General features: G+C 40.5%; 1 protein-coding gene across 1 annotated transcript; it reads right to left on the minus strand.

Annotated features, from left to right (window-relative positions):
* Positions 1-10420: 10420 nt before the first annotated feature.
* On the minus strand, positions 10421-11648 carry LOC121796843. Its single transcript, XM_042195618.1, has 3 exons — positions 11289-11648; positions 10868-11236; positions 10421-10801 (listed from the first exon to the last, which is right to left on the minus strand). The coding sequence occupies exons 1-3, from the start codon at positions 11646-11648 to the stop codon at positions 10421-10423; spliced, it is 1110 nt and encodes a 369-aa protein (XP_042051552.1).
* Between the last annotated feature and the right edge of the window lie 228 nt (positions 11649-11876).

Consider the following 11876-nt stretch of genomic DNA (forward strand, 5'->3'; position numbering starts at 1 on the left):
TTAAAACATGATTCACATACCAAAAGATTCAACATGCATAAACGTATTTCGCCATGCATAACTACGTCATATTCCTTATTCACTTCCAGATCTAATATTTCCCAAAAGAAACGAACTAACATGCTTTCGTTCAAGGTTCAAAGATTTTCCGAAATTTTCAACAATTTCCCATAACATGTTATAGTTTTGTCAATCAAATTCCACTATGAACAACTAGTCCCTACCATTGTAAAACATCAATCTCAAAGTTTTTTTTTTCCACACAATCAGACACCATGCACTTCACCTATATGTTTGAAACAAACATTTTTTCAAAAAAAGTTACAACATTTTCAAAACAACTCATCAATCTTCATCTTTCGTATAAAACACTCCATCTTCCTATGTTCACATGCTCACGTCATCACTTTCACACATATAACACATACTTAGGTCATCATACCAATCTTGCTCATGTCCCACATAATCATACCATAACAATATCATATTCACACATACAACACGTGCTTAGATCATATTGCCAATCTTGCTCATATTCCACATAATCACACTATCACAATATCATTTTCACACATATAACACGTGTTTAGATCATCATGCAAATTATGCTCACATTTACGTCCTTTTCACATCATTTATTCACGAATTTAGAATCACATCACATCATCACGTAATTACATGCTCATGCATTCTTTTGCCCAAACTATCCTTATCATATCATCAATCTTATACATCGTTCTCATATTTCATCAACAACTTAAAACATACCTCACTTTCCTTGGTTGAGCGTGATGCTTGAATGTTGAGCCTTCGTGACACTTCTAGTCAATAAGGGTTCACTAATCTAGACTTAAAGTGAAAGAAGACTCTCGGACCAGAGCGAAAGAACAAAGCTTTGATACCACTCTGTCACGACCGCCCAAACTAGGGGTACTACAAACGAGTCAATCGTGACCACGGGATAACATTAAAGACAACATTTAAGGATAACATTTTATATGAAAACTTAATTAGCTTAAAGGAATAATATTTTAGTTCATTAAAAGTTTAGACAATAAATTTTTAGTTTAAAGAAATTTAATGTTATAAATTTATTATTAATTAGCAACGACTTATGGCAAATGATTTTTCAAAAGAAGCAGCGGAGAAAATAAATATTAAAATCCAATTAACTTCCAAAAGAAAACATATGGTTTAGTTCACGAAAAACCATTTCAGAGTAACAGGGTAAACATCAGATTAACGCCTAACACAATCAAACATGCTCAAACACAGTACGAAACAGAATAAAGTCTTGAGGCATAGTTCAAAAATATAGCAGCGCAAATAAGGTTTAAAGAGAGTCAAGGATGACGTCTATGTATGAAGACACAACGCATCCAAAGTTCCAAGGCCAACTCAACATCCACCGCAACATCCCGCTCAACCTGCACATAGGGAAAAACATATGCAGAGCTGAGTACTTGTTGTACTCAATGGGCTCATGCCGAAAACATTTATACAGTTATGTCATCCATACCAGTGATCTCAAGTTTTATACGTAGTAAAGAAATATCATCGAGAACACAAAAAAGTTTCATAGACTGGCCAGTCAAATAATCTCCTCATTTTCTCAACAATCCATCAATCACAATCATCAATCCACAGTGCGACGAAAGTGTGGCCACACTATTCGCCCACGAGACCGGCCGACTAGCAAGGACGGCTCCCGATCTCACCAGCGTACAGAGCCTGATAGGGTTTGCGGCCCTACTCAGACCCGAATTCGTTTCACAACACAGCCATATTGCCTAACGGAGTAAACTCAGACGAACTAGGCATCAGGCACACAATCTCAATCAAAACAATCCATGGCATGACATAACAAGTTAAACCACCCTTATAACACCACATCATATTTTTGGAAAATAAAAAGAGTTGTAAAGAAAGCCCACCTCGTTGGCTTAATCAATTCAATATCCACTTAAGGCAACCCTCGTTCCTTGTGCTCACGTACACACAATAACCCTTGCCAATCATCACAACACAAATCAGCCTTCCATAAATTCACATTACCATGCATGTCCTATCGTTTCTTTTATCATTCCCTTAATTTACCCATCCCAATATTCATCAACCTAAGGAACAACATGCCATAATATTTCTCAACGTGTCACACATAATCACGTCACAGGATACCTTCCCAAATCATACATGCATCATATAATTCATTAAAACTTGGCAACAAGTGATATTTCCACATAACAACAAATCTGGCAGAACTGCGCGGTTTGTTGTAAAAATCACCAAAAATCCATCCGACCTCATATGAAGCTAAATTTGGTCACAAAACAATAGACACATTCAAGTTCATCCAGTTAAAAGTTCTCACTCAAATCATGTCGATTGGTCAGTCAAAACATTAATGCAACTCTCTGGTCGGAACATAAAAATTCTGGCAGCACTGCGCAGTTCATTTGAAAAATTCACCAAGTTCATCCAATGTGGCTGAAATTTTCACAAAACATAGAAGACACTTCGAATTTCATCCAGTTCAAAATTCACATCAAAATGAGGCCATTTGGTTGGTCAAATAGAAAACGAAACTTTCTGGGCGAGAATACAAGTTTCTGGCAGAATTGCGCAGTCGACTTCAAAAACTTATTAAAAATTCATCTTTCGTCAAAAGGGGATGAAATTTACACACCACACAGAAAACACATTGAAGTTTACTCAGTTAAATATTCGAACCAAAATAAGATCCTTTGGTCAGTCAAACACACGTCGGAATCGACTATCCGAACACCACAGTTTTCAGGTCTCAAAATTTCGAAATTAGGGTTTCTTCCTCATTCAACCAAACACAATTTTTCATGCTTCCCACACACAAACATGCTTCAAAAGGTTCTCACAATCATGTTCTCATATAACCACACATCATTCACCAATGAATCATTCAAACTTTACACATATTCATTCACAATCGCATATTCACAGTTTTTCTCATACAAACACAAATTCTCACCGATTAAATTTGCGATCTGTGATTTCTACACTCACTATATGCATGAATGAATCAAGAACAAGGTTTCAATGGAGAAGATGAGGAAAAGATTTAGTTATACCTTCTTGAATCGAAAACCAAACAGTAGAAGCAAGGATTGATGCGATTCGTCTGGAACTCTTGAAAATAAAACTTCAATGGATTCAAGAACAAGGATGGAAGAAATTTTGGAGAGGTTGAAGAGAGGGAGGAGAGGTGAGGCACGAAAATTATGAGGGGGAATGGGGGCTAGGGTTTAGTTTAGGTGATTATATAGTCCTAGGTTTAATCCCATTAATTAATTAATTGTGGAGGAATAAAATAGAGGCCAATAAATATAATCCCACAATTAAAGAGACGGCAAAATTTTGAAAATTAGGTTAATAAATTCAATAAGGAATTTATTTGGTATTTACTTGGAGAGAAATAGATTCACAATTTAGAAAATAAGTCAAAGAATATTCCATAAACAAGGGAACAAAATAAATTAAATCTCCAAGTATGAAATAATGAGGGAAGGGGCGAAAATCTTGATGGTGTACACAAGAAAATTATTTAAATCCTCAATTAAATAGAATAGGATTTAAATTTGGTAATTTCTTTATATGAAAAGACTCCCATAAAATAGGCAGCAATAAAATAGATTTCCCCCAAGGAAATTAAGCTAAAAAAATGTGGGATGGATACACAATAGAATGAAAATATTCACATCCCCAATTAATTTGGCTTAGGTATTAATTTGGTATTGAATAAAGGGAATTCCACAAAATAGGAAACAAAAATATATACCTCTACAAATAGGGGGGGCCGAAAATTGGCTTAATTAGCCACAAGGAAATATTGCAACTCTTAATTTAATTGGGGTGAGGGAATAAAATGTGGCAAGATTTAATTTAATTTAAAAAATTTAATTTAAAATAAATGAAGGAATCAACAAGGTACCAATTTTATCAAAGAAACTAATTCATCCTCTTAATTCAAGTAGAGGATATCCGAAACTCACAAAAATAATAGGTTAGAGTTCGAGTTTCATGTAGCACAATTTAGGGATAATTTGATTTGGATTTAATTTGGATGAATATCCCAAAACAATTAATTAAATCCAAGAAAATTTCCAATAATTGGAGGGGCCGACAATAGCCACTTTATTTGGCTAGAACAAGATGCATGATCTTTATTTAAATTGATTCCCCACATTAAAAATAACTAGCACTTCATTCCAATATCCCCATGACGATTTATTCCACATAATCAAACTCAATCACGTAGCAACAATTTAAATTTCATAAATGAAATTTCCAATCGACATATCTTAAATAAATGTCACAAAATTTGGGATGTTACACTACACTATTTTTACTTTCTTTTCATTAACTCATAAAACAACACTGCATAAAATCTCATGCCAAAAACCAAATGTTTCATATTTATTGGGACGGAGGGAGTACCACACCTACATTGCGTTGGATAATACAGACTCGTGTAAAATATAAAGTGCAAAATGCCTTAAAATTCACAAACTTTTGCCAAATTTCAGTTTTTTCCCACGAACAAAAAAATTGGCGTATAATGTCAAGTACTTTACATTCAGTCACCATTTTTCGTGACGGGTATTCCTGCCAGGAAGCAAGCTGATGTGCCTTTTTAAGGAGATGTGGCTACTGAGTGTTTGCTGGCGTGTTAAAATGTGGGTGAATTGCCATAAAAGTAACAAATTATTCCCATTTTCCGATTTTTCCCACGAACTAAAAAATTTTCTACCTGACTTGTCCTCTTAAGCGGACGTGGTTGTTAAGTGTGTACTGACGTGTTAAAATTATGTGTACTCGGATTTAAACCCACAAAATCTCCAAATTTACCATAATTATCTCCCAAATTACTCTTCATTCTTACCCTAAATTCAAACCTCTAAATTCCCATCACTTCACTCCCAAATCAGTGCCCATGACTTCTGCACGGCGGCGGCGAGAGACTTCTCCACGGCGGTGGGGAGTCGCTTTCCTTATCCTTGAACGCCGCCACGTCAATAGACCGCGATTTCTTTTCGCTCCGCTTCCTACACAGGATAAATAGTAGTAGCAGCAAGAGAATCCGCCCTAGAACAGATCCAATTCAATTCCCGCAATGGCGTCACCAGAGAGCTTCTTCTTCTTTCCGCCGCCGCCACTCATGGCTCTACCGATAGCAATAGCTGGAGTTTCGAGGCACACGTTGTCAACTTTCAATAAAGAAGAGTGTCGATAAGTGAATCCTTCGATTTCCCCACAAGGCCTTTCAGAATGGAGCCGTTTAAATTGTTGCAAGATACGTTGAATTGGTCGATTTGAGAGCGAAAATTGAATCTCCGGGAGATTACCATGGAAGTGATTATTCTAAAAAAACACAAAATTACAATCGAAACCACACTTTCAAACCAGAAAATTGACTGAATTCGAACAGATCGAAAAATCACACATTCAATTTATTTCAAAAATTGATCGTTTGAAACAGAAAAAATTGAAATTGGATTACGGCAGAAATCGCGATAGGAGGAAGAAGAAATCGCGAAGAGATAATGGGAAAATTTCATGGGAAAACCGAAAAATGGGAAAGGTTTGTGACTTTTAGGGTTAATGAATTTCCAGCGTTCTCCATGTCAGATTTCAAGATTGCCATGTACACAAGGTTTTAATCGAAAAATTCCGGGTTCAGGTCAAATGAGAAATTCTAGCAACTGAGTAAAGTTCATGACATTATACGCAAAATTTTTAGTTCTTGGGAGAAACCAAGAAATGGAAAAGTTTATGACTTTTAGGGCCGGTTTCCTAATTATAAACTACTCCCTCCGTCCCAACTAAGTTGAGTTGTGTTCCTATTTGGGATGTCCCAACTAAATTGAGTCATTTCATTTTTGATAAAAACAAAACATCTAATCATATTTACTTTATTCCATAGCATACTGAAAGAGCAGGTTTGAGCAGGTGTCGCGTCAAGCAAAGGATGTATCCTACTGATCAGGATGGAAGTCCCAGCTAAACCTGAACCTAGTATCAATTATTCCTCAACCCATTTCTACTGACTAGTATAGTGGATGTAAGGGTCGAATCCCACAGAGATGAATGCGCTTTGGTAATTGTGGTGATATTCTGGAATTGTTGGTTAGCTACCACGCTTTGGGTTGAGATTCTATCTAGACTGGAAATTAAGGTGGTACACTACTGACTAGGAGGTGTGAAAGATGATTAACAAGCAGCTGTGTACGTGAGATTGAGGGAACATTATGTTTCAGAAAATATCTGGAGGGTACGGGTTACTATAAAAGGCTAAACGGAATATCAGAGAATAAGTGGTAGTTAGGTGACTAGGCTGACAGATCTGTAGGGTACCAGCAGAAAAAGGTAGAGAAAAGTAAAGGACAAAGCAAAAAGTAACTAAAAAGCAAAAGTGGTCTCAAACTTAGATGTAGGTGTTATCTTCTTCCACATGAATAAACTCAGATCAACAAACCCAGAATTCATCAACGAGAGTTTCAAATTAACAACTCACGAAAACAGATCTAACAATTAAAACTCCAAATCAAAAGATTAAACTAGCGAAACTGAAATTACGCTCACTAGGTAGCATGCAAGGTAGCAGAAATCACGTGAACTAAGCCTTCGCACTTAACACTTAAATCTAAATCTAACATCGAACTCAATTCACAAACTCAGAACGATCAACTTAGAAATGAAAATATGCATTCAATACTTGGAAATTACAGTAGCAACTAGATCTACACTATCTAGGCAGAAAGAAACTGAATCAAACAGAAACCGATGCACAAAAACAACTTCATAGTAATAAAACGTCTGGATCTCAACCAAAGCACTTCAAAGTCAGCAAGTATTGAAAATGCATCAGGTCCAACGTAAGAAAAACAAGTAAGATTAACTACGAAAGCAATTAAAGATTGTTTTGCCACTCCGGGCGATGAAACGACTGTCACTACACGACGAACTGCCTGGAATGAGATAATGTGGAACTCCGGCGAACTGGTGAACTTCAGGTGACCATGGCTGTGGCGAGGAACGAGAAGATGTAGGACAATGCTGAAAGGAATGATCTACCGAGAGAGAATTCTAACTAAGTGTAGAGGTCCTAAAATTGATGATGCTTTCTCTCTTCAAGTGGCTTCTATTTATATGGAGGTCTGCCCTTGATTTTTAGGGTAGACTTTTTTCATGTAATGACTCTTTTGCCCATGTTTGTGGTTGATCTTCCCAGCAATCCTTCTTCTCCATCTCGAGACTTTTTGACATGCATACTGGTCAGTATAGCAACATTCTCATGCCCTTTTCACCTGAGTTGTCCGACTCTTTCCATACTGACTAGAACCCTTTCCCTGCACACTTTAGTAACTGTTTTGCAGATATAATCCAATTATGCATGTTATACTGAGCAGTAACCAAGGCCTAGAGTACGACTTATCAAATTGCTCACACTTACCACATGCTTGTCCTCAAGCGTGAAGAACAAACAAAAAAGAAATAAGTCGAATTCTAGCCTGGTTACACTCCTGACCGACTCTATCCTTAATTAGACTCTAAACTTGATGCAAATAAAAACACATGAAAGACACAAGAAAAAAGAAAAACACATAAACACACAAAAACACTTAAACACATTAATCGGGCTATATTTTCAACCATCCCTCCCCTTGGGATCAGGTGCAATCCGGCCTTAGAGAGCCTTGAATTTCTGTCGCCCCCCTTTTCCTTCCCAGTCAGTACATTTGTTCATCAAGATCACCCATACTCGCGGCCAAACACTAGATTCGATCAGTCACTCATTCCTCACCAGGTATGTTAGGACTGTATTCTCTCATAATGCTGAACCACAAATGCTTCGGATTTAGATTTCATGTGCGGCTTCTGAAGGTCTTTAAGGCTTGTAACGGGGCTATTGGTTTGTAGTATTTGGGGTGGTTGTTTCTACGGCTATAAGGTCAAAAACTACTACTTATTTTGATCTGGGAGAACTGTGTGCATTTGAGCTTTCGGCTGTTACTTCTCTCGGTTGGACATTTTCTGATATTGGTTTCCAACTGGTCAGTAGCGTCTTGTGGCTTTCCTTTTTTTTTTTTTTGTGGTCAAGTGTTTTCGACCATTTTCTTCAACATTCTTTATGTGGCTTCGCCACCCTTATTCCTTCTTATCTTTTTGGGGCCTGGAATCTCTTCCTAGTCATTTTTCTCTTTGCTTCTCAATTTCCTTCTCCAGTTGCTTTTCTTCTTGTATGTCCTTCTGGCCAGTTGCCTTCTTGCCTTATGTCTCGCACACACACAGTCCCAGCGGCTAGGGGGTTATATATGGGTGTAGATATGGCTAGAAAAAAAGGTTCTAAAGGTGGTTTTTTTTAGGGGGGAGGGGGGGGGGGTTTCCTACTGCCTTCAGGTCTTGCCACACGCGGTCACCTCACCTTAGGCATCATGTGGCAGCCACTCTTTTCTTTTCTAGTTTGGTGGAAAGTGGTTCCACTTTAGTCTTTTAACTCACATTTTAAGAGGGCTTTTGCGTTTGGCTCTAAGGTTGGGCTTTTCTCTCATACTTGCATCATCTGTACTGACTAGGAGATACTAAGGGGGGTGGTTTCCATTGTCCAGCATGTCCTATCTCCCTCAATTCCCCTCACCGTCAGCTCGAGACAGTTGAATTTTAAGCCCAATCAACACGTATGAAAAAAACTAGACCTAGAAAAACACTACACAAACACTAAACACAGACTACACATATACACATATGTCATACTGGCCATTGCATCCCCCCTCCCACTTCACAAGTGTCTGCCCTCAGATAAGGCTGTGAAGTGGAAAAGGTAATGACTAGCATGGCTTACTACAGACATACCATAACAAGAACGACACATGCTGATACTAAAACTTCTCACACTTAGACTATGCAATAGGCTAAGTGGGAGAGTTTTAAACCTAAACAGATCTTAACAAAAACAAACACATATATACATAAACTCCTCACACTTAGGCTACGCAGTAGGCTAAGTGTGAGTTAACATGCACACGAAAAGAAAACAACATAAACACAAACACATGCGTCAAAGTAGTAAACCTCGTACTTCTCACACTTAGACTATTGAATAGTCTAAGTGTTATGAATAGGGTTTACACTCACATGCTACACAATATTACTCTACCTAAAAACAACAAAAATAATAAATTAAAAAACTGAAATTAAAAAGAAAAGAAAACATACTGGTCAGTGGGGTGGTCATATATTTCTCCTGCTCCTCCGTGGGGCAGGGGTTGGTGCAGGTGGTTCTTTGGACTCCTCTCTCTCGGATTCGGATTCACTTTCCTCAGATTCTGCCATTTCCTCGGTACCTTTTTCCTCTGTCGCTTCCAGTTTTGTCTCGGCTACTCTTGGTTCATCAGTCTGACTTCCGTGGCCACTCGGTCCAGCTCCTCGACCTATCTTTCCTGTCGCTAACTCCTTCAGAATACTTTCCATCACATTTGTCAGGCGAGTCAACTCCACTCTGGCCTGCCTATTCTCCCCCGCTAGCTCTGCCACTGCTCTCTCCAATCTCTCTTGCCTCTGCGCTTGAGCTTGTGTTCCCTGGCTTGCTGCAACTCTTCCAGCCGGGATAGCCTCCTCACCCATCGCGTAAAAACGCGGGGCTCCTTCCCTGATATAGACAGTGTTCGTGCGGATGACAAAGGGCGTATCAAACAGGCCAGGAGGGTCCACCATGATTAGGGGAGATAAGCCTTCGGCCTCCGAGATAGTGATGTTGTTCCTTACGAATGCTCCCAAGATATGGTAGAGGAGAGGTTTCTCGCGGGATGGGTGGCAATGAGATGACACTGATAAGCTGTCCAGAAACCCAGATGTATTTTCCTCCCGCGCTTGACCACCAAAGGAGGTATAGTTCTGTCATCGATGTTCGGACGGCTGAATTCGGCTGCCCCAGCAAGTTGAAGTCAAAGTAGAGTTGTACCAGGCGTAAAATAGGGTTGTTGAAGTGGATGGAGCGAGAGATAGTAGAAGAAAACTGTCCAGCATCCGGGTGAGTTAATTCTTCCCATGCCTCCTGGGGCTCAAAGTCTACGTGCCTACGGGGAATCCCTCGTTCTCTGCTTCTCCACTCCGGCCCTATGGCCTCCTCTAAACTACACATCCCCAATCTTACCGTCCATTCGATCAAACTCATGCTCACCTCCCTACCGAATACCCTAAAGGTGATAGACTCTCCATCCAAGTCTGTGGTGACCCTAAATCTTAATGCAGTGAAAAACTCCTTCACCAACCTTATAGGTACACTCGGATCCTTGTTTTCTAACAGCCAATCAAAACCCAAAGCACGCAAATGCAACAAGAAAGGCTCACGGGCATTTAATTCATCAAGAGAAGGGAAATAAAGTACCTACCCGCCCTTGAATTGCTTGCGGCTGTTGTCCTTCGTGCTAAAGTGCTTCATGTCTGCAATCAGCTTGTTAGTGAGCTTCACCTTCCAATGCCGGTACTTCAATCTCTCTACCGAAGGATGTATTAGCTCCCGATGGTTGTGCGGAAGCTGTTGTGCTCCGTACTCTTCATCCTCTGGAGAGATGTCACTATCGGATTCCGACTCTTCACTAGCAGTATAGTCGTTGTCGTTTGTCTCCTGACGATGCGGTGGGGTTCTCTGATCTGGGTCTATGATGACGATGCCTATGTTGCCTGTGCGTTGCTTTTTTCTACTTGACTTCCTCTTAACAGGGGCTTTCCTTTTCCTTTTTCTCTCTGCTTGTGTTGAAGGCTTGTCCTGGGCAGTAGGGCGGGTCTCCACTCAGATATGTATACTATCATCTCTTAGCTCGACGTCACCTACTGACTCAGATGCGAGGTCCAGACCCCCAGCCATCTGCTCAGTCTCATCTCTCTGGTCACTCAGCGTTGTGGAGACCACTTCAGCTGCAGTCGATGCATCTTCCAAGTTAGTAGCTGGAAAAGATTCCTCCCCAGGTTTTGTGGGAGTCACCCTTTCTTCGTCACTTAAAACTTCAACTGGATCTGCTGCTGTGTTCGCCTTCGTCTTGCTGGATGTCCATTTTCCTAGGCATCTCTGCGATACTCTCTTCAGCTTTGGTCGTACTGCCTTGGGATTGTCCCTCAACACCAATTTCCTTTTGACTGCTTTCGGTTTCAACACTGGAGGTGCCACTGGTTCAGGCTCCTCTGTTCGTACCACGGTCTCCTCCTGATCAATGTGCACATCACTCTCCCCTGCGTCTGGCTGGGGAGTCACTGACTGTGGTACTCGTTCTCCGGTTTGCCTCTCCTCCACCTCTTCTTTTGGCTGATGGGCCTTCTGGGTCGTTCCTTGTACTAGCTTCTCCACCCTCTCTTACTGCCTCCGATGCATCTTCTTCTTCCTCACGGGTTACCTCCGTCAATAACGCCTCAAACTCCTGATCCGTCATAAGGCCTTGCTTTCTGGCCGTTTCATTCAGATCTATCTCTTCCCTCGCCCTTTCTTGAGGGATAGGCTCCGCTGCCGGCGTTCTCTCTGGTTCATCTCCTTCCTCCTGGCTCGTTGGCTCCTCGCTCCTTCTTCCCTCACCTTCCCCTGGGTTAGAGCCGTAATAGGCGGAGATGGGGTCAATATCCATTGATTCGGTTTCTTGGCTAGTCGGGGAGGGTTTCGAAGGTTCTGATGGTGCGGTCGTCGAGGGAGATTCCTATTCTGGTGGAGTTGTTGAGGAAGTCGGAATGGAAGTGGGTGGTTGTGCTGTGGGTTGCACAATCGGTTCTGATGTAGGTACTGTCGGGGCTTCTCCGGTCATGCTCCATTTGCCCCCGATTCGGCTAAAACCGGCCAACTCGGCCGCCCAATATCG

Source organism: Salvia splendens, chromosome 3 (assembly GCF_004379255.2).
Source record: "Salvia splendens isolate huo1 chromosome 3, SspV2, whole genome shotgun sequence".
NCBI classification, from domain to species: domain Eukaryota; kingdom Viridiplantae; phylum Streptophyta; class Magnoliopsida; order Lamiales; family Lamiaceae; genus Salvia; species Salvia splendens.

Bases quoted from the DNA above. Each gene is read 5' to 3' on its own strand.
- LOC121796843 (XM_042195618.1), bottom strand. From the start codon at position 11,648: ATGGATATTGACCCCATCTCCGCCTATTACGGCTCTAACCCAGGGGAA. The intron at 11,237-11,288 runs GTCAGTGACTCC...CACATTGATCAG, and splicing joins ACCGGAGAACGAGTACCACA to GAGGAGACCGTGGTACGAAC. The intron at 10,802-10,867 runs GTAGGTGACGTC...CCTACTGCCCAG, and splicing joins TGGACCTCGCATCTGAGTCA to GACAAGCCTTCAACACAAGC.